The 23,456-nt window shown below is 39.8% G+C and overlaps 2 protein-coding genes across 7 annotated transcripts in view; both read right to left on the minus strand.

The window, feature by feature from the left end:
* The window catches only part of LOC141488396 (transmembrane domain-containing protein TMIGD3-like), an 81,696-nt gene that overhangs the window by 15,697 nt on the left and 42,543 nt on the right, over positions 1-23,456 (minus strand). For 4 of the 6 annotated variants that reach the window (XM_074188421.1, XM_074188423.1, XM_074188425.1 and 1 more), the window contains exon 3: positions 8,313-8,449. The exons of the other annotated variants lie outside the window; for them this stretch is intronic. In XM_074188421.1, coding sequence (XP_074044522.1) covers positions 8,313-8,330 — 18 coding nt within the window. In that variant the 5' untranslated portion in view covers positions 8,331-8,449. The remainder of the gene's footprint in view (positions 1-8,312; positions 8,450-23,456) is intronic. 6 annotated transcript variants of the gene reach the window in all.
* Positions 1,818-8,258, minus strand: ADORA3 (adenosine A3 receptor). The gene is made up of 2 exons (XM_074188420.1): positions 6,322-8,258; positions 1,818-4,030 (listed from the first exon to the last, which is right to left on the minus strand). The coding sequence occupies exons 1-2, from the start codon at positions 6,672-6,674 to the stop codon at positions 3,445-3,447; spliced, it is 939 nt and encodes a 312-aa protein (XP_074044521.1). The 5' UTR covers positions 6,675-8,258; the 3' UTR covers positions 1,818-3,444.

Here is a 23,456-nt window from a genome sequence, read left to right on the forward strand (position 1 = left end):
GAAGGGAAATGATCTGCTCAAGGGCAGAGAGGATCAAGTGGTCAAACCAGCATTCTCTTTGGATTTCCTTTTCCACTGTTTTTTTCCCTACTATTCCAGGTTGAGGAAGGACATGGGTTTGCGGGTTTTTTGCTTTGGTTTCCTCAATGTTTTACAGCTTCCTTAAGGAACTGGAGAAGAGGACACAGATCATTTTGACTGAAAGATTCTTCATAGGATGTGCACTAAGCAGTACAACAGAAAAGAGTGCTAGGTCTAGAGTCAGGAAGGCTCATCTTCCCAAATTCTGGCCTCAGACACTTCTTTGCTTTGTGACCCTGTATAAGTCATTTAACTATTTGCCTCAGTTTCCTCATCTGGAAAATGAATTGTAGAAAGAAATGATAAACTACTCCAATATCTTTGCCAAAAACAAACAAATCCAAAGAGGTTGTGAAGAGTCTGACACAACTGAAAAATGACTGAACAAACAGCTCAGTTCATTGGGGGTTAACAAGTTCCCTTTGTATCTAAAGAGAAACCAGGTCAGAGAGCTGACCAATAAGCAACCCTGAGTTGGTACACAAAATGAGGGCAGAGGATGAATTAGAATTCTAATTATGGTCTGAGAATAAGATTAGGCTAAAGATAAACTCTTCTGGTTAAATATTAATGAGCACATTCTGTTTTCAGGTTTCTCTGATTTTAAAGTAAGAATGCATGTTTTTGTCTTTGTACTTAAAGCACCTTATACAATTGATGCTCTTATTGAGTTGGTTTCAAAAGAACAATCTTCTCAAAGGGTATGAACAGGCAGTTTTCAAATGTAGAAATTAAAGCTCTAATTAATAAGTTCCAAATCATTATTGATTTGAGAAATGCAAATTTTAACAACTATGAGGTATCTTCTCACACCTATCAGATTGACTAAGATAAATGAAAGGGGAAATGATTAATGTTGGAGAGGATGTGGGAAGATTGGGACATTGATGTATTGGGGTTTTTGTTTGTTTGTTTCTTTTTAGTTTTTGCAAGGCAATGGGGTTAACTTGGGTCCTCTTGACTCCAGGGCCAGTGCTCTCTATCCGCTGCTCCACCTAGCTACCCTGACATTAATGTATTGTTGAGGGAATTGAAGAGCAATATGGACAGCAATAAAACTGATCATACCCTTTGACTCAGAAATACCAATACTAGGCCTATATCCAAATCCTAAAAAAAAATGGGAAAAGCCTCACATTTTCAAAAATATTTATAGCAACTCTTTTTTTAGTGACAAAGAATTGGAAATTGAGGGGATGACCATCAATTGGGGAAAGGTTGAACAAGTCGATGGTACATGAATGCCATGGAGTAGCATTGTTCTGTAAGAAACCATGAAACCATGACTCTAGAAAAGTGTGGGGCAAATTACAGGAGCTGATGCTGAGAGAAGGGAGCAGAACCAAGGCAACATTGTACACATTAGCAATAACCTTGTGAGCTGATCAATATTGATGGATGCTGCTCCTCTCAGAAGTTCAGAGAGCTAGAATAACCCTGGGACACCTGTTATGGACAATGCTATCCAAATCCAGAGAGGGAAAACCCCCAAAAAACACAGAATGTGAATGAATACTATGTTCACTTTTTAAAAACTTCTTTTATGTTTTTCCTTGCTATCTCATGATTTTCTTTCTTTTTCCTTAGTCCTAATTCTTCATATACAAAATGACTAAAATGTAAACATGCAGAACACAAATGTGTATATATATGTATATATATATGCATATATATATATATGTATATATATATATACATATATATATATATATATATACAACTTTTACCAGATTGTTAATTACTGAGGGGAGGGGGTTGGGAAAGGAGGGTGGTAGAAAAATGTGTAACTTTATAAACATACAGTTGGATGAATATTGAAAAACTTTCATAATATGTAACTGGAAAAATAAAATAAAATATCAATAAAAAGACAGTTTGTGTTATTTAATCAAAAGCTCTTTGTTCTTGTTTTAATAAAGCAATAATTTTAAAATAAAAGTGAAAATCTATGTATGGGATGTAGTGAGAGGGTGAAGCATTGACTCTGGAGAACTGGATTCAGATCCCATCCATGAAATTTGTTATTTCATATTCATGTGACCTTAGGCAAGTCACCTTCTTCATCAGTAAAATGAAGGGTTGGTCTACATGACCCTTGAGGTCTTTTCAAATTGTAAACCCCATGATCTCAGCAAACTCCAGTTGAAACCTGTCATCACCCCACCCCCATTCTTCAAACATTAACAGGGCAATAGGATCATAGGATGGAGTCGTCCAGTCCAGTCCCTTCATTTTACAGATGTGGAAACAGAAGCCACAAAGGGATCTTAGAATTTTAAGACTGGAAGTAACTTGCCTGAATTCATTCAGGCAGAACCCAGATTCAATTTCAGGTTTTCTAACTACAAATCTAGGGTTTCCATTTACCACAAAACTTATACAAGTTAAAGTGACAACTTCATGACAAGAACCTATCTACCTATCTTAATTGTACCACACCTTAAGATAGAATTGCTATTGCTAGTCACTTTAGTTGTGTCCGATTCTCTCCAATTCCCTTTGGGCTTTTCTTGCCAGAGATACTGGAGAGATTTCCCATTTCCTTCTCTAGCTCATTTTACAGATATAGAAACTGAGACAAATAGAGTTGAGTGACTTTCCCAGGGTCAAGGTGATGTGCTTAAAAATTCATTGTACATACTGCTGCTGAGCCTGGGTTGTGAGGTAGCAGTGATACCATTGCCTATTCTCCTGTTGCCTAAGTTCCTTACATGAGATGAGAAGTGAAACCATATAGTAGGAGTGACACTGGAGACCCTGAAGTAGAAAAGTTCCATCCTATGATTTGGAACATAGGGGAATGCCTAGAAATGTGGAGAAGAGGACAAAAGCCTTCTCCTCCACACACTTTTGGTCAAATCAAAGGGCTCTCCTGTAGAAAGCTGACCATTTGCTAGCTACAACCAATTGTGCTGCTGTATCTATCTCACACAACCCTTCCCCAAGCAAGTAGCTATGGCCCATGTTAAGGTATCATCTTTTATTCGATCAAGGATGTACACAAGTCAATTCAATGGTTCAAATCATCATTCTGTTCAGTCTGCTCCCCATCCGTCCTTCCCAGTAGGTATGAAGAACAGGATTGTTGTTAGGAGAATGGTACAGATCTCATTGTTCAACATGTTTACGTCTTACTGAGTCTTTTAGTTCCCATTTTATAGATAAAGAGATGGAGCAATCTCTGACATACATTGCTCAGACTTCCTCATAAGTTCAGAATGGTTGAATTTTCCCAAAGCTGGAGTCCCATCCTCTACAGAGCAAAGACAGAGGGGGATTGTTAATGAGATGATGAACCAAAGGACCCCTTATGTCTCCACCATGGGAAATGATGAGGACTGGCCATTGTCATTCCCAAGGTTTCTATTCTGAAGTTTGTTCAGTGTTCAAGGAGTCAGAAGGTCTCTGGAGGATATAGGATTTGAGGATCAGGAGGTAGGTTTCCTTGAACTTTTTTATTTTGCAAGCATACACAATGGGATTCATCATGGAATTGGCATGAGATAGCAAAATGCCAAAGCAGAGCAAAATTGGAGGTATGTTCTCTTCAGAGGTGAAATAAGAAATACAGTTCATAATGGACAGAGGCAGCCATGATAAGGCAAACAAGAAGAGGATGAGAAACAGGGACTTGGCTGTCTTGAATTCCCTCCCATAGAATGCACCTCTAGAGCCTGAGAAGTTCTGTCTGAGTTTGTTCCGGATGACACAGAAAATGTCAACATAGATGGCACACATGATGATCAACGGGATGAAGATCCAGGTGAAAAAGCTGAAATAGACCATGTAGTCCATCCTAATAACTGATCTGAAGAGGCACTGGAGAGAGCCGTTATTCCCAGGGCTCTCATTCCAGCCAAACATGGGGACCAGTCCAACCAGAATCGACACCAGCCAGCACAACCCCAAGGCCATCCAAATTCTTCTCTGAGTGATCACTCTTTTGTATCTGTTAGGAGGGGAAAGAACTGATAGTTTTAAGGCAGAAATTCCTAGAGAATGGAAAACAGAGGAGACAGGAAGAAAGAACAAATATTCTATCTTCAGAATTTTCTCAAGAGCAGGCTGATATTCCTTTGATTCCATGTTTAAATAGTATAGATATGAGAGAAACAGAGTATTTCAGTTTGAATTAAAATTTTCACATCTTCTTTGGAGAGATTTCCTTAAGGCAAGAGACATATATATTTGAGATGGATAGCTCAATGACTTCATAGGAACATTTGCAGCACTGGTATTGTGAAAAGAACACTGGACCTATAGCCAGAAAACCTGGACTTGAATCCTGGTTCTATCAATTAATAACTTGTATAACCTAGGGCAGCTAGGTGGCACAGGGGTAGAGCACCGGCCCTGGAGTCAAGAGGACCTAAATTCAAATCCAGCCTCTGACACAATTGCCTAGCTGTGTGACCTTGGGCAAGTCACTTAACCCCATTGCCTTACAAAAACAAAAACTTGTATAACCTTAGGAAAGGCCCTTGTCTGGGCCTCAGTTTCCTCATCTGATAAAGGAGGAGATTGGACTTGATCTCTAAATCTTATGGTTCCATTCCAAGAATTTTCAAAATTCATGAGGATATTTTTCCTAAGAATTCCTCCATCTGATGTCTTTGGTGAAAGGGGTAAATTTTTAAGAAGGGAGAGAACAATTGACAGGGACCATCTAATAGGAGAGCCATTGCAGGGGGCTCTTCACTCCCACTTCTTTTTTTCATAGTCTATGGCCAGGTTGAAGCATTGAAAACTAGGATGTAGAATGACAGGTCTATTATCATCTGGGGAATTAGCCAAACATGGCATGGTACAAGAATGTAACTGAATATTTCTGTGCCACAAGAAAGGACAAGTATGGAGAATTCAGAAAATGACAAAAGACATAGTAACCAATTCTGAGTAAAGCAAACAGAAGCAAGAAAACAATGTAAAAAATAATGCCCACAATAATGTAAGTGGAAAGACCAATAAAAGGCAACTGACTAATATATAATTAAATTGACCAAGTTTGGTCCATGCGAATAGATAAGAAAATGCACTCCTCCCATTTATGAATTGGGGAGTAACTATGGGTATAAAATATCATAAATGATGTAAGATACAATCTGTATCTCCTCTGGTTTTGTGAGCTCTTTTTAATAAAATTTTTATTTCTAAGTAAAAGTTAATGGCAAGGGAAGTAGGAGTACATTCAGAAATATATATATGCATACACACATATAAGAGAGATGGAATATAACAATTTTTCCATTTAAACTTTGGAAATTCTGGGTTTTTTTTGTTTTTTTTTTTTATCATTTAATCAAGCTCTAAACCCCTTGGTAAGAAGGAAAGACTGAGCTGGAGGGACACATTTCCAAAGCACAGTACAAATAGTTAACTTTCTTGTGAGACTGCTTACCCAGTTGGAGAAAGAAAAGGGGGAAAGTTGCATTTTTATGGCAGAAAATCAATTGGCAATATCTCCTTACTTTTTTGTCTCTTTAACCATTGGTCTGAGCTTATTTGGTCCCTTAAGAATTACAGAAAATTTCACATGAATTATTCTTTTTGTAAGGGTTTTTTTTTTTTGCAAGGCAAATGGGGTTAAGTGGTTTGCCCAAAGCCACACAGCTAGGTAATTATTAAGTGTCTGAGACTGGATTTGAACCCAGGTACTCCTGACTCCAGGGCTGGTGCTTTATCCACTGTGCCACCTAGCCATCCCAAATTATGCTTTTGATTAGAAAATACATTGATCAGATAGTCAATCAATCTGTGAGAACAGAGTTGAGACAAAAGAACATCACTCTGCCCCTGAAGTGGATATAGAGACAGCAAAATGCAGGGTTGGGAGTGGGGATGGGAGACAGAGAAAAGTTTTAGTTCAGTTATGCTTAGGCAGCCAAACTATAAAAGTGAAAGAGGAAAAAAAGTTTTAGTTTTTTCTCCCCTCCTGCTACGTCCAGTACCATTTGGAAACTCTTTTCCCATATTGGGATTTGGAGCTGCAAATGATCTCACAAACCACTTAGTCCAACACTCTAATTTTAAAGATAAAGGAATTGTGACTCAGAGAGGCTGGCTTGTCCAAAGTCATTGGAAATACATTTCCAAGGCAGGATTTGAACCCTCTGACTCTAAAAGCTGGTACAATTCCAGAATCGAGCTTTGTAGATGCCACTCTCACTCCCAACAGTAATCTGACTCTTCCAAACCCCCATTCTCTTCCCCAATTCCTCAGCAACTGGCAGACAATGGTACCTGATCGTAAGCTTGACCCTCAGATAGCGATCCACAGCAATGGCCAGCAGAGACATAATGGAGGCATGGGTAAAGATCAAGAGCAGACAAGTCATAAAAAGGCAACCATAGAAGGGAGTCGTCATGCCCAAACTAATCACAATGGCAAGAGGCATGACTAGCACACCCACAGCGATGTCAGCCAGGGCCAGAGAGACAATAAAATAGAAGGTGGTATTCTGCAGGCTTGGGTTCAACTTTACCACCCAGATGACAAGCACATTGCCTACAATGGCACAAAGTCCAATGACACTTTCTATAGTGATATATGTTATTTTCCAAGTCAGAGAAGTACTTGTGCTATTTTCAGGCATTTTTCTTCCCAGATGGGAGATGATCAAGGGGTGCAAGCAAAGGAACCACTTGGAGGTGGTGAAGTTGGCACTGAGATATCAGCACTATAAACGATCTTTCCAGAAGGCCAAGATCACCAAATTGTTAAGTCTCATCATTCTTCCATTTCTTTTTCTTGTTGGTGGAGAACACTCTTGGAGCCACCCTGACCTTTACAGAGTATCCATTGAAGAGCAGAGCTATTGAATCTTCTCCAAGGGTTACATCCCCATTAAGATCCTGGAAGTCTTGATGGAAGGTTCTTTGTGGATTGGAGTCTTCCGAGTGTGGTTCTCCAAAGTTGTTACTGCTGATTCCCCAAACTGAGAGTCTGAATCTTTTTTTGCTGACTGCTACTCTTAGAGCTCTCCAAGTTCCATCAAGATAAGCTCCACTCTTTGGTGGTATTTCAGGAAGTGAGATAATCAAGAGGAAGTATTGGGCCAAGAAAGATTTCAGTCTGAAGAACAAAGGGGAGGAGGGAAGACTTAGGGAAAGGAAAGAAGCTGAGGTTGATGTAGAGAATGTTGCATATTTGAAACCCTACCAGGGATTCAAGGGAAGAGTAGAACTGGGCATGAGTCTAGATTTGGGAAACAAGAGGCAAATGTGTGATCAAGTAGGATTCCTGACTTTTTTGCTTCTTTGTAAGAAAATTTCTATTCAATAAGGGAAATCACCAATTGATTTTTGGATATTTTGAACTGAACATCCCAAAAGGCATTTCAAACTCAACTTGGCCAACTCAGAACTCAATCATCTTCCATCACCAACTCACCTCTTTTCCTAACTTCTGAGGTCCAAGAACCCTGAACCAAGGATATCACCATTCTTCCAGTCACTAATATTCAAACCTTGGGATCATCCTCCACTCCTCACAATTCCCTTATCCCACACATCTACTCAGTTGCTAAGTCTTATTGATTTCACATTCATAACATTTCTCACATTTCTCTCCTCCTCTCTACTCACATGGCTATTTCTCTACTTCAGGCCTTCATCATCTGTTACAGAATAATTGCAATCATCTCATCAGTTTTTTTTTCCCCTCTAAGGTCTCCCTTGTCCAATCCATACTTTAGACATCTTAGAAAGCTCAGGTCTGACTGCCTTGACTTCTCTTCTCAATAAACCTAATGTCTTTGTGTTATGTTTAGAATTACATACCCATACCCATATCAGTTTAGCACTTAAAGTTCTTCATAATCTATCTCTAACCTGCCTTTTCAATCCTATTATACTTTAATCCCCTTCATACCTACTGACTTTCTTACGCTCCCTTATACATGACATTCCATCTCCCACTGCCATGGATTTTTTTTTTAGGCTCTCCCTTTCCTCTTCATTGCTACCTTGTAATCTCTAGTTTCCTTCAAACTCCACCTTCTAAATGAGGTCTTTCTGGACCCCTGCCCTCAGCTGCCAGGGTCACTCCCTTTAAATAACTTGGGACTTAATTTGTATCTATTTTATTCACATAGATTTTGTATATGCGTATACACATATTATGTTTGCCCCCTGAAGGCAGAGACTGTTTCAAACAGAGAACAGAAATCCCTACAATTCTTAACATATAGCAAGCACATAATATATGTTTATAGGTTGATTAATTGACTGACCTTGAATTCCAGGAGCATCAACTTGATTTGTTAGAGACAACAGGGAGCCACTGAAAGCAGGATTTTGAGTAGACTTTACCAGATCTTCACATCAGAATTATGTCTGGGAATATAGCCATATCTGAAAGATGGTTTGGCTGGGAAAGAGAGTACAGGCAGAAAGAAGAACCATAGGAAACTATTGGGGTTTTTATGGCAGAAAATCAATTAGCAATATCTCATATCGCCTTACTTTTTTGTCTCTTTACCATTGTCTCTTTACCAGAGTCCAGGCAAGTGGCAATGAGAGACTATATTACAATGTTGGTTGTGGGAAAAGAGGAGGAAAGGAAAATACATTAACTTTGGAATCAGGTCATGTTTGTTAAAATCCCAGCTTTGACCTTGGCCAAGTCACTGCATCTCTGGAGCTTTGATTCAGGGGTGTTCTAGAGCCAAGTGTGAACCTCAAAATCCACCCTGGTCAAATGTTCAATGTGCACATTCACCCTGAAATCACCAAGCACTGTTGATTGCCTAGACTTCAGAAAGTGAAGGAGAAAATATTTATAAAGTAGACAAAGAGTGTGCCATGACTACATTTTTCCTCCAGAGAGCTACTGATTAAACATTTCTCAACATGCCCCTTCTTCAGATTCCTAATCTATAAATTGAGGACATTGAACCATATGACTCTAAAAATCCCTTCCAGTTCTTACACTCTGACTACAACTCTTTAAGAATCAAAACCACTATCAGTGCTCTTTTAAAAGACTATAGATGGTAGAGAATATAAGAGAAACACTCAACTTCTGAAAAAGAACAAAGAATAGCTGCTACACCCATCAGTCAGGGAGTTTGATTTTGATTTTGTCTAAAATCTTAGGACTTATTATTAAAAGAATATTGAGTGAATGTTTAGAAAGAGAAGAAATTCCAGGATACAATCTTGGGGGACAGTCATGTTTAGTGGTCAAAAGATGAAATGGTGGTCTACCAGAGGAGAATGAGAAAGTGTAAGCAAACGGGGAGAATAAGAACCAAAAGCTTCATAAAAAAACATGGAAGAAGTTAAAAACTGCAGAAAGGGAAAATAGGAGACACTAATGAATTGGAGATAATAATTCCAATTAAAGGATGAGGTTCAAAGCCAAAGTGGAAAAAAGATTGAGAAGGGAGTGAGAGCTGAGTAAATTAAGGTGACATTCCAATCACCTTCTTAGGATTTGGATATGAAGAGACTGGTTAAAGGAGATAGGAGAGTAAGGCTAAATGAAGATTTTTTAATGAGAGGAAAAAATTGGGTATATTTGAAAGCATTACAAAAGAAGTCATTACAAAAGAAGATACTAGAAATGAGAATGATAAGTGGGGGGGGGGGGGGGAGTCGCCAAATGAGTCAGAAGAGAATGGTTTCAAGGGCACAAGTAATTGGGTTGGTTTTAGAAAGGGAATGATATAGATGGGCTACTATGGGGCTATATTATGGGGGAAAAGGAAGAAAAATGAATGACCTGTTTTATAAAGAAAGAGATGAGGTTTGGGGCGGCTAGGTGACGCAGTTGATAAAGCACTGTCCCTGGAGTCAGGAATACCTGGGTTCAAATCCTGTCTCAGACACTTAATAATTACCTAGCTGTGTGGCCTTGGGCAAGCCACTTAACCCCATTTGCCTTGCAAAAACCTAAAAAAAAAGAGGGTGAGGTTCAAAAACACAAAAAGAAAGAAATGATGGAATCTGAACACATCTTGATACCCAACATGCTCAATAAATGTCAGTTAAAAAAAAAGAAAAAAAGAGATGAGGTTCTTTGTAGAGAATAGTTGTGTAGGAGCCTAGTGGAAAGGAGAAAATTTGGTATAGCCATCAAAAGGGGAAAGTAGATAATCAAGCACAAAAATAGAATTGTCACACAATAATAATCTGGTCATTTTAGATTAAAAAACATTTATAGTGAATTCAATGATTTATAATGGATTCAATGAGCAGAGTTGCACGATTTTTCTCCAGTAGAATTTAGAAGCATGCAATGAGGAGAAAAAGTTGCTTATGAAGAGAACCTAGGTTGGGACTTAGCAAAAGAAAAATGATGATAGGACAAGGGGATGGGAATGGGACGTATTTAGATGCCTACTATGGTGCCTGCATTGTGCTATAAATACTCTCTTTTGATCCTCACAAATATAAAGTTTTTGCACTTGAATACAAAAAATCAGTTCCTCAAATGGGGGAAGTATGAATGGATTGACAACCCTTTCCAGAAAAATAGTTGTCTAAGTTACAAGACTTGCAAGATTTGAAATGAATCAGTGGTGTGATGTGGCAATTAAAAAACTTCATTCAGGTATGACTGCCTTACTATGACATGAAAATGAAGTCAGCAGCTTAGTCAAGGAAATCCAAAAAAAATGCTGAAGACAATAGCATACTAAAAACCAGCTTAGGTCAAATGGATAAAACAGTTCAAAAAATTATTGAGGAGAAGAATGCTTTAAAAAGCAAAATTGGCCAGATGGAAAAAGAGATAAGAAAACTCTCTGAGGAAAACAAATCCTTCAGACAAAGAATAGAACTCAGGGACATTGATGAATTTATGAGAAATTAGGAACTCAATACTTCAAAACCAAAAAAATGAAAAATTAGAAGAAAATGGGAAAACATCTCATTGAAAAAAACAACTGATATGGAAAAAAGATTTAGGAAGGATAATTTAAAAATTATTGGGAATACCTGAAAGTTATGATCAGGAAAAGAGCCTTGACATCATTTTCAAAGAATTACTACAGGAAAATTGCCCTGATATCCTAGAAGCAGAGGGAAAAATAGAAATGGAGAGAGTCCACCAATCCCCCCAAGAAAGCGATCCCAAAAAACCAACCCCTAGGAATATTATAGCCAAGTTCCAGAACTCCCAAGTCAAAGAGAAAATATTACAAGCAGCCAGAAGGACACAGTTCAAATAATTGTGGAGTGAAGTCAGGATCACACAGGACTTAGCAGCAGCTACATTGGAAGCTCGTAGGGCTTGGAATACAATATACAGGAAGGCAAGAGAGCTTAGAATGCAGCCAAGGATGAATTACCCCAGCAAGACTGAATGTCCTCTTCCAGGGAAAAAGATGGACTTTCAATGAACCAGGGGAATTTCAAATGGTCCTGTTGGAATGGCCAGAGCTGAACAGAAGGTTTGATCTTCAGATACAGGACTCAGGTGAAGCATAGAGATTGGAGGAGAAGGGGAAAATATGAGGGACTTAATGATGATGAACTGCATGTATTCCTGTATAGAAAAATGATACTGATAATACTCATATGAACCTTCTTAATTAACAGAGCAGGTAGAAGGAGCTTTTATAGTTGAAGCACAGGAGGAAAGCTGAATTTGAAGATAAAATATGGTACAAAAATGGAGTCAATAGAAAAAAAGGGAAATGTAATAGGAGGAAAAAAAGGAGAGGGGGAGAATAGGCCAAGATATCTCATAATAAGATTTTTCTTTATTACAATGAACTATTGCAATGATATGAAAGGGAGGAAGGCAAGGGGGAATGGGGGAATCTTCACTCTCATCAGAGGTGGCTAGGAGAGGACACAGAAAATATACTCAATGAGGTATAAGCATCTGGAGTAAGAAGGAGAGGGGGGGAAGGGGGGATGTGAGTGATGGAGGAGAGGATGGACCATGGTGGGAGAGTGGTCAGATATAACACATTTTTTTTTTTTTACTTCTTACAAGGGGCTGGGATTGGAAGGGCCTGTCCGGGACCATAGGGCCAGGTGGATGCTGGGTCTAAGGGGTAGTAGGGGAGCTCGGGGCCTCTTGGCCCCAGGGCCAGGGATCTGTCTGCTGCACCACTCAGCAACCCTATGGTAGAGGTAGAGTGAAAGGAGAGAGAGAAAATATAATACATAGTAGTGGAGAAATACGAAAAGAGGGAGTTATGATCGGCAATGGCAATGGTGGAAAATTATGGAAGTAACTTTTGTGATGGACTTACCATAAAGAATGTGATCCACCCACAACAGAGTTGCTGGTGTTGGAACAAAGACTGAAGCACATTTTTTATTATTATTATTTTGGGGGGGGGGGGGTGCAGGGCAAATGGGGCTGGGTGGCCTGCCTGGGGCCACATAACTGGATGATCTTTGGGTGCCTGAGGCCGGTTTTGGACCCGCGTGCTCCTGGCTCAAGGGCCAATGCTCTGTCTGCCATCCAGCCACCCCTACTATTATTACTATTTTATTTGATTTTGGGTCTTTTTATCCTTTTTTTTTTTTTTTTTTTTTTTTGGTTTTTGCAGGGCAGTGGGGTTGAGGTGGCTTTCATGTCACACGGCTGGGGGATTGTTGGGTGTATGGGGTTTGGATATGGGCTTGGGTGCTGCTCCTGGGACGTCCATTGAGCCACCTGGCCCATACCTACAATTATTACTATTTTTTTTTTATTTTATTTTTTTCTCTCCCCCTTTATCACTCAAGCGAGTCTATATTTTTTTGGGGGAGGGGGTATTCTGTTTTACTCTTAAAACAAGAATATTTTATTAATGTATAAAAAACATTATTTGTACAAAATGAGAATAAATAAATATTAAATATAAAAAAACAAGTATGACTGCCTTAGATGAATTCCAGTAATGTGGGAAGTATTGATTCCATTGTACTCTGCCCTCTTCAGACCTCATGTGGAATATTATGTTCAGTTATGGGCACTAAGAACAACATTGATAAAACTAGAGAGAGCATTTAGGATAAGAAAGGACCTGTTCATGATGTGTGAGTATTGGTTGAAGGAATTGAGCATAGATAGCCTGAAGAGAAGAAGGTTTTAAAGGGAACATGATCCACATGTTGTGGGAGGAGGGATTAAGCTGCTTCTTTTTGGCCCCAGAGGACAGAACTAGGAGCTCAAAACTTGGACAATATCAGCAAAATCTTTCCAATAATTAGAATTATCCAAGAGTAGAATGATTTTTCTTGAGAGATAGGGAGAGGGGGTCCCCTTCCTTTGAGGTCTTTAAGCTGAGGCTAGATAATCACTTGTTTAGTTTGTGAAAGTGGAAATTCTTTCATCTAGAGTTAAGAGTAGATGACTGCTAAGGTCTCTTCAAACTTTCAAATTCTATGAGACTGGGGAAGGTGCAGTGGAGAGAGAAACACAACTGGAGACAATTTGGACTAGTTAGTAGGATGCAATAGAAAAATAAAATTGGGGCGGCTAGGTGGTGCAATGGATAAAGCACTGGCCTTGGAGTCAGGAGTACCCTGGGTTCAAATCCTGTCTCAGACACTTAATAATTACCTAACCCTGTGGCCTTGGGCAAGCCACTTAACCCCATTTGCCTTGCAAAAACTTAAAAAGAAAATAAAGAAAATAAATGTTAAGAGTAGAATGGAGATGGAGAAAAATGATGGAGGAGAAAGGATCAAGGACCCAAGTAGAGTATGATGTGAACAATGAATTTTGTGATTTAAAAAATAAATATTTTAAAACATATTTCTGCAACAAGTGATTGGAAATTTACCTTTCACATAAAGTCTTCTTTTTAATGAGATCGAATTAGAGAACAGAGTGGTAGGTGAGGTCCAGCTTTCACTTAGATAACAAAGCAGATCCCCTTTAATCAAGTTAATTTAGCCATTGAAAAGTGTGCTTAGAAAGAACTTCCCTCAATTTTAAACAGAATCAAGGTTTGTCTTTTTATTCCCATTAAGAACCCCTCCAGCTATCCATCACTTGCAGGTCTTTTAGATTTACCTTTTACTAGAATGTTCCCTTCATGTCTTCCCATCTTGTCCCCTCCCCATACCTTTCCTCAACTGGACAAGCTGGAGATGACTTTTTAAGTCACCCCTTCTGATAAACAAGACTATTTAAGGACAATAGTAGATCTCCATTTTTGGAGGGTCCAGGATTTGACTCTCTAGATTTAGAGAAATATCAATAAATGTGCTTTAAAAAAAAACCTAATTCTGTTTTGTTTTTTCTTAATAGCCATCAGAGGGAATAACATTTGTCCCTGATTAGGAAAAACTCTGGGAAGGTTAACACACATTTATTTCCAATGGGTCAAAACTCAGGGAAGGCCCCTTCTCATTGGGGGAGCCTCTTTCCTAGATGTCTGGTGAGACCAGGATCTTCACTGACTAGGGCTTTGGAGGAGAGGATAGTGCCCACTATACAAATAGAAGCATATGGAAAGGGGTAGGTTTAGGGTGAAAGATAATGAGTTGTTTTGAAGATGTTGAGTGTCAGAGGCCAGTAGGACATCAAAAGGTAGATATCTAGGGGACAGTTATTTTTTATTAGTTTTTGCAAGGCAATAGGGTTAAGTGGCTTACCCAAGGCCACAGGGCTAGGTAGTTATTAAGTGTCTGAGGCCAGATTTGAACTCAGGTACTCCTGACTCCAGGGCCGGTGCTCTATCCACTGCGCCACCTAGCCACCCCTAGGGGAGAGTTATTGATGAGAAACTGGAATTCGGAGGATCATACAAACTCTGAATCTGAGAATTGAAAAGAGACCTCAGCAGCCATTCATTCCAAACTATACCTCAAAAGACTCCCCATTATGATACACTTCTCCTTGAAGACCTTGGTTGACAAGGAACCCCACCTCCTGATGCAACACACTTCACTTTTGAACAACTTAAACCATTGGGAATTTTTTCTTGACATCTAGTCTAAATTTGTATCTTCACAAATTCCAACCATTACTCCTGTTGTTTTGTGCCCTGAGGTCAAACAAAAAAGAGTTTAATCTCTTCCAGATGACCTTTTATTTTTTTAAGGTTTTTTCAAGGCAAATGGGGTTAAAGTGGCTTGCCCAAGGCCACACGGCTAGGTAATTATTAAGTGTCTGAGACAGGATTTGAACCCAGGTATTCCTGACTCCAGGGACAGTGCTTTATCCACTGTGTCACCTAGCCGCCCCTAGATGACTTTTCAAGTATCTGAACACAGTTATTGCATCCTTCACACTTTCCTGTCCTTATCTCCACTTAGTTAGCTTCAACCTAAGTATCTTCCATTTCTTCAACTAATTCCCATATATGCTGTACTGATCATGCTGGACATTCATTTATCCATGTTCTTAAATCCTAGTGTCCGGAACATTATTATAGTACTTCAGTTGAGCTCTGACCACAGTAGAACAAAGAGGGAGCATCCCTTATTTCTGGAAACTATGACTTTCTTAATAAAGTCCACATTGCATCAATTCTTTTGTTTGCTATGCCATCATCCTGTTGAATTTGAAATCCCTAAAACCCTCAATATCCTCTTTTGATAAACTACTGTCTAAACTTTATCTCTTGAACTGGCAATGTTCATGCTTTTGATCCCATGTACAAGGCTATATTATACTCTGTCAGATTTCTTCATATTAAGTCTAATATTCTAACTTGTTAAGATCTTTTTCGATGCTAAACCTCTCAGCTTTATGTCATCTGAAAATTTGACCTTATCATTCTTTCAAACTACTGTCCCTTTCAAAGACAAACTCCTAGAAAAATCTGTCTACACATATTATATCCACTTCCTCTTTTAATCTGTTTTTTGTCCTCATTACTTAACTGAATCGTTTGCGATTCCCCAGAATCCTTTCAAATGCAAATGACCTCTTTTCATTCCTCTTCTTTCTTGACTTCTCAGCAGCATTGGATACTCTTGACCATCCCCTCTTCCTGAACATTTGATCCTCTCCAGATTTTCAAGTTTCTTCTGTGGATGAGTGTGCCCCAGGAATCTCTTCTGGGTCCACTTCTCTCCTTTCTCTAATTTCTCTATGGATGATCTTATCAGATGCATTATCTCTATTACAGATGAATCCCCAGATCTATATATCCAGCCCTAGTCTCTTCTCTGAACTCTAGTCCTACAGCACCAACTGCCAATTGACCATTTCCAACTAGATAACTCACAGGCACCAACAACAATATTTCCCAAACAGAACTCATCTTACACCTCCCCCCAGTCCTTCCCTTTTTCTAACTTCCCTATTTCAAGGAAACCAAATAAACATGTTTTTATACACCTGTGTGCAAGGAGGAGCTACACATATGGCTATTTTTTTCTTTCTAAGACACCTAAGTATCCTAATCTTCAGGACCAGAACAGTGGAGGTCAAAGAATGAAGGGTTCTCAGCCCCTGCTCTCAGACTGCTTCTAGGATCTTCAGGCATTCTCCCTAGAAATACCTCTTTGACCACTGTCCTCAGGAATTTCTAGGACATTGTGTATTGTTGTTGCTCAGTCATGTCTGACTTTTTGTGACTCTATTTGGGATTTTTTTTTTTAGGTTTTTGCAAGGCAAATGGGGTTAAGTGGCTTGCCCAAGGCCACACAGCTAGGTAATTATTAAGTGTCTGAGACTGGATTTGAACCCAGGTACTCCTGACTCCAGGGCCGGTGCTTTATCCACTGCGCCACCTAGCCACCCCTATTTGGGCTTTTCTTGGCAAAGATACTAGAGTGGTTTGTCGTGACCTGCTCATTTTACAGATGTGAAAACTGACAAAATTTTTTGTCCAAGGTCACACAGATAGCAAGTGTCTGAGGTAGGATTTGAACAGAAGTCAGATTTGAATGGGTGTCTTCTCAAATCCAGGGCACCACGGACCTGCTCTCAAATGTGTGTCAGTAGAGTAATTCCACTTATCAGCAAGAGGCCAGTGGCCCACGGAGCCTATTCATGTTGCCCACATTTAAGCTTGAGAGGAGGACATGATGGAGAAAAGTCTAGGGACCTCTGATATGAGTCATTTTTGGAGTAGAATGAGACATGGGACATCAGAGTTGCAAAATCTTGAATTGGCTGGAAATCCTGTCCTGAGAAGGAGGAACCATTCATAGCTCTCCTTTATGACATGGATCCCTTCTCTGAAGGAGGAGGAGGAGGAGGAGGAGAAAGAAGAAGGAAGAAGAGGAAGAGGAAGAAGAAGAAGAAGAAGAAGAAGAAGAAGAAGAAGAAGAAGAAGAAAAGAGGAAAGAAAGAACCCCCTTCTATTACTGTCAAGGATTATTTATTCAATTAATGTGTATAGAGCAATTTGGGGCAGTGTGCTAATTAAACAACTGGAGGACCCATTTTAAGTTTACTCTTTCTTATCAACACTTTACTATATCTACACACAATCAACAAAGAACAAAGCCCTGACTTGTACCATTACCCATTTCTGAGTAAATGCTCACAAGGAAAACTTCACCATGGATTTGTGATGCTGCCTAGAGCTGGTTCCAGCACGTCTCTCTCCATGAGGAAATGATCTCATATAGGGATGTCATCAGATCTCACGGAGTCAATGATCATTTCAACGAATATACTTTCCAGGTCTTTATAACCAGTCATGTCTTCTGTTCTGAGCTCATCTGGAATCATTAACTACCTTTTGCGCATCCTGAGATATATTGGATATCTTCATAGGCGTCTCACGCTCAACTTGGCCAAAAGAGAGCTCATCTTTTCCCCCAAACCCTCCTCTCTTCCCAAATTTCCTATTACTGAAAAAGTCACCCTTCTCCTCCCAGTCACCCAGGTTCATCCTGGATTGTGTCATCCTCAACTCTTGCTGGTTCCATTGAAGTTTGGGAATGAAAAGAAATTGCCATGGGGCTATTCCCACATTGGCCACAAGATGGCATTACATTCCTACTTCCAACTGAGCCCCAGGCCCTTTTTCCAACTCCTGATAAACCAGAGAGAAACTAAAAAGAGAGTTATGGAGTCTTAAATTAAAACTCTAAAATATTAGCCAGTTAATCGGAGCTTTTTGCTGAAGATATCGATGGGAATGAGGAAGGAGAAAGGGAAGCTTGACAGGAGACAGTAAGTAGGTTCCTCCTCCCTGCAAGTATTGTAGAAAAAAAGCAAACATGGAAAAATAAAGAGGGAATTCTTATAGAAGTATCCTTTGGACACAATGGCCTGTGGGGTTTAGAATTGTGTCCAACCACCAAATTTCTCACTTTCATTGAAGGATTCTGTGAATCTGGGATTCTTCACATATGGAAGACAGTAGCTTTCAAGTCTGCCCCCCAACTCTCCTTGTCTCACACCTAGCTGTCCATTCCCCACTGCTCCAAGATCTCACCATTTTTTTGAACTTTATCCCAAACAATGAGAGGTATTGCACCAACCACTCCCAAATTCCACAGAGCTGGACACTAGCTTACAAAAATTTGCTTAAGTTACATGGATTCTGTCAAACATCCCTCAGTTAGCCAGGGATCCTCTACAAATCTGACTTCTAAAGTAGTTTCCTGTTGTGTGGTTGTTTTTCTTTTGCGTCTAAATTGTCCTCCCTTTAAAATACCCAAGTTTTCCATTGTCCAATTGGGAAGCAAAGTCCTTAATGGACCCAGATACATACCTTATTTTTAAATCAGAATTATTCTTGCAGTTATCCAGACCCTGTCTGACTCGGCACCCTTCCTTTCCTGGTTTCTGCCCATACAACTTCCTAAATAATCTCTTCCTCCTGACAAAAGAGCCTCCAGTCAACTTCCCTGAGTTACCTTTTTTTCCTCAAAAACTTTCCTATTTTTCTGAACCCATACTTCCTTTAACCCCCCCCCCCCAAAGAAACAATTAAGCAAATCTTCCGCACACATCCCCTAATGTCCTACTCTTGAGACTTTGGTCAAATTGATTGTTCCCCTTTTTGAAGGACTGTACACTAGGTGAAGAAATAGATTTGAGATGGCAGGAACTTGACTCTCATCTCTGTTCTATTATTTTACTACCTAGGAAGAATTGGGCATATCATGTCATCTATGACTCAGTTTCCTCATCTGTAAAATGAGAGGCCTCTAGCATTACCCCAGCTCTAAGTCTGTAATCTTATACTAAGGACATCCTTCTCTATCTGACTCTACCTTTTGAAAGCTTACTCACTCAATCCATGGCTCCCAAATTCCATGAACTTTTATCTCCTCCTTTCCTCCTCAGAATTCAAATGGCATTTTAGGTTCTCATATGCTTATCAATGTATTATTCATATTTTTAAATTTTTTTTTCTGTGTGCTAGACCAAACTCCATGAGAGCAAAAACTACTTTAAAACTTTTCATCTTCTGTGAACAATAGATGTTTGATACTTCCTGAATTTATAACTTAAATACTCCAAGTGCTACCTACCATCAAAACCTTCTCATCTCATCCTAGGAATCTACACATTCCTGTGGGAATCCACATACTCAAAGTCCACTCTCCTCCTTCTCCGTGATTTTTTAAATATTCACATCACTAAAAGAATTATATTTAGACTATCTTGACCCCAGTCAGACTGGGGTTAAATTTAATCCACATATGATTCAGAAAGAATAACATCTGGAAAGCTCACTCTGAGCACAAGGAAATCTGATGGTAAATCAGTTCCGGGACAAACACTGAAAGGAGATCTTTAGGGAATCGTTTTCAAGGTATTATTTGAAGTATCAATATCCAGTGACATCTTTTAATTGTATCCTTAGCCAGGGTCCCAAGCAGGTATAATGTTACCTCTCTAAATTTCAAGCATTCTAGTCAATTGACCCAAAGCCTTCAATGTTTACTGAATGGAATCCTATCCAAATCTTTAAATTCACATTTAAAACCCTCTACAATCCGGCTGCAATTTACTTTCCCCACTTTTTCTTTCGTTCCTTCCCTTCCAAAGTTTGGAAAGCACTTCCCTACAATCTAATCTGCCTCTGGTCATAACCCTTCTCTTTCCACCAAGTCAGATCTGGACATCGGAATGTACAGTGTTCAAATAATGGGGAAAAGATCAAAATGCAGAGTGTGCTGTTTTAAACATTTGCAAGTTTGCCAGCCCTCCCAGTCTTTTAAGAACTAAAATCGGTGGAATATAACATCATGACTAGTTAAAATAGGTAGCAACTAAATGTTCTTCCTCTCCCACTTTGCCCCACCCCAGATGAGGCTCCCAGGCCAGCCCTCCCCTATTTCCCCTGGGGTAGATAGCCTTCCTAGCTGTGACCAGTGGCTTCTAGGTGTCAGAAGGTCCCCCTCATTAAGGTCTGGGGGGCGGGTAGGAAGGAGGTCGTATCCCAGGGTTTTCCTTCCATCTCAAGTTGAATTTCTCATTTCTTGTATTATTTTTACATCATGAATTACAAAACATCATCTGAGGGATTCACAACAGCACCTCATTCCCTCAAGCTACACTAATTTTCTCCTTCTGGAAGCTCTCTCTAGTCCTGAGATCCACACACTGCCTGTCTCTCCTTTTCATTGACTGACTCCTCTCAGAATCTTCATTTAAGGTGGTGGTTCTTGCCCTTTGTAATCGAAGAAAACCTAAATGACATTACTGTGTTTGGGCCAAATTACAGTGTCTGACTGTGGCTCATCATTCAAGGAGAACAGCCAGGCCAGCCTTGTCTCTCATTGCCCTCTGGGCTGCATTCGGGACTTTATCAAGTCCCCACAAGGGAACCTTGCTGGATACTTTCATCAGTTTCATCCCCCCCCCAGCTTTTATGCATTGCCTTTGATCATTAGTAATTTTCTGCTTGTATTTGTATTCCGAACCAAGCTTAGCAAAGTCAAATAAACACATGAATTTTTGTTGACTCAACTTGATTTCATTGCCTTGAGCTCCCCAAGAAATACTTCCTGATTCTGATTCCTCTCAGGCAGATAGATGGCTCAGTGATAGAGCTGGACAAAGATAGAGTTAGGAAGACTTGTGTTCAAATGTGACCTCAGACGCTCAGTGACCCTAACCTCTATTTGCTGTACTCCACTGGGGAAGGAAATGGCAAACCATTCCAGTATCTTTGCCCAAAAAATCTTATAGGCAGTTTGGTCCATGGAGTCATGAAAAGTCACACACAACCAAATAATACAACAATCTCAACTTCCTTGCATTTCTCAAAGACCTTTGTATCTTTTTTTTTGTTAGTTTTTTTGCAAGACATCAGGGTTAAATAACTCACCCAAGGTCACACAGCTAGGTAATTTTTAAGTGTCTGAGACTGGGTTTGAACTCAGGTCTTCCTGATTCTATGACCAGTACTCTATCCACTGAATCACTCCTTTTCTTATTTCGTATATACAAAACAATTGGTATTGTAGTTACTTTTATATATGTCTTACCACCCCTACTAGTGTTTTAAACTCTTGAAATGCAATGATTGTGACAAAGTCTATGGCTAAGTTATCCTACCACTCAGCATCTAAAAAATGAGGACAATATTTATAACCCTTGAGTTTGGTGGGGCAGAGTTTCACCCCCGCCCCCAAATTTCTCTTAATTTCTTCTTTTTGTCTTTTGTTTTGCTTTTTGTGAGGCAATGGGGTTAAGTTATTTCCCCAAGGTCTCACAGTTAGTAAGCATCCAGAGTCTGGGACTAGATTTGAATTTGGGTGTCCCAGACTCCCAGACTGGTGCTCTATCCACTGCACCACCCAGCTGCTCCCTCTTAATTACTTCTTGTATTATTTTTACATCACAATAGCAAAGGTACTAGTGTTCCACCTAGCAAATATAATATTGATTGATCAACATTCTGGAGTTCTTGTGTGAGAGTTTGTGTGTGTGTGTGTGTATGTGTATTTAAATTCAATAGAAATTTATATATATATATATATTATATATATATACACGTACATATATTTATATATATTTAAAAATTCTATTTTTAAGGTTTTAGCTCCAGAAAAGCAAGCTGTCAGCATTTGTACGATTCATCTTTGCATTCTGCTCCCCTGCATTCAGCAGTGAATCCCACCTAACAGATTGCACAATGAGCATTTCTTCCTCCTAGAGGCCGCTAGGGTCCATGCTGCTCTTGCATTCGAAAACCATTTTTCCCAGAGCTCCCACGTGTATGGTTGTTGAGTTGGTTGAACTAGTTTCTCCTTAGAGGTACAGACTTCCTAGGTCTGGAAGGGGTAGCACTGTACAGATCTGGAGAGGTCACACCCTGGGCAGGACTAGGTTAATGGTCAGCCTCTCAAAGGAAAAGACCTACTCCCACTGCTGGCTTTAGAAAATGAAAGTGTTCCGAGCCCTTTGTTGAAAGTCATCTCTTCCTATCCCTGCCCTGTAGTTTGGCAGGAAGTGTTTGCTTCCCCTTGCTTCTGAGTGACATGTCAATATTGCAACTGGTGCCAAGGAAACATAGGCGGGGTCTCTGGGTGGCCACTCCAGAGAGGTGGGTAGCTGGCGCCTCGGCAAGGGGGGGTTGGGGACAAAGGGACATTCAGGGGGTGTAATTCTTCACCCAGATGTTAACTCTTCCATGTAATTGGCACCAATTTTCTCCAGTCTCTTTGTTTTTCAGTACTGTGGGGGTTCTAGAAAGAAAAATCTTTGGAGGGATATATATATACCTCAAGAACCAGGCTGCCATAAAGAATTATCAGGACTTCCAGTTCCCTTCTGTCCTCTTCTAGAAGGCCACTCCTGCATCTCCTCACCAAGATTCAGTCATCTCTGGAGTACAACAGCCTGGGAGTTACTGAAGGATGGGACTTGGGCAAACTCCTACAAAAGTGGCTATGAAACAAACTTCAATCTACTTAGTCTGCTTCCTCAACTCAAAGCACCCTATTCTCTGAAACCACAGGGTTATCCTTGATTCACTCTTACTCCTTATATATCCAATCCACTTACCAAGTCTCATCAATTCTTCCTCATTTTTATCTCCTCTTTGTCCCTTTCTCTCCACTTACCTGGTCCTCAAGCTAATTTAATTCAGGTCCTCATCACCACTTGCCTTGACTTTTGTGAGCAAAGGGGTTAAGTGACTTGCCCAAGGTCACACAGAAAATAAGTAGCAAATGTCTGATACTGCATTTGAACTCAGGTCCTCCGACTCTAGAATCTGTGCTCTGAGTTGCCCATAAATCATTAGCTTTTTGCTTGCTCTCCCTGTCTCAAGTCATTCCCCTCTTCCTAAAGAAGGGATCTAAAGGCCATCACTCCCTTATTCAATTAACTCTAGGGATTTCTTATCAATGACTTCTAAGTTCCAACCTATTTGTTTGAACCTTACTATCCATTATTGCCTTTCATATACCTTAGGATCCAGTAACACTGTATTTTTCTCGATTCTTCTATAAATTCCTCATGTCAGTCCACCTCCTACTTCTCCCCGCCCATGCCTAAAAGGGCTTCTACTAGCCTCTGCCTTTTTTTTAGGGGTTTTTTTTTGCAA

Source organism: Macrotis lagotis, chromosome 5, assembly GCF_037893015.1.
Source record: "Macrotis lagotis isolate mMagLag1 chromosome 5, bilby.v1.9.chrom.fasta, whole genome shotgun sequence".
Taxonomy (NCBI): domain Eukaryota; kingdom Metazoa; phylum Chordata; class Mammalia; order Peramelemorphia; family Peramelidae; genus Macrotis; species Macrotis lagotis.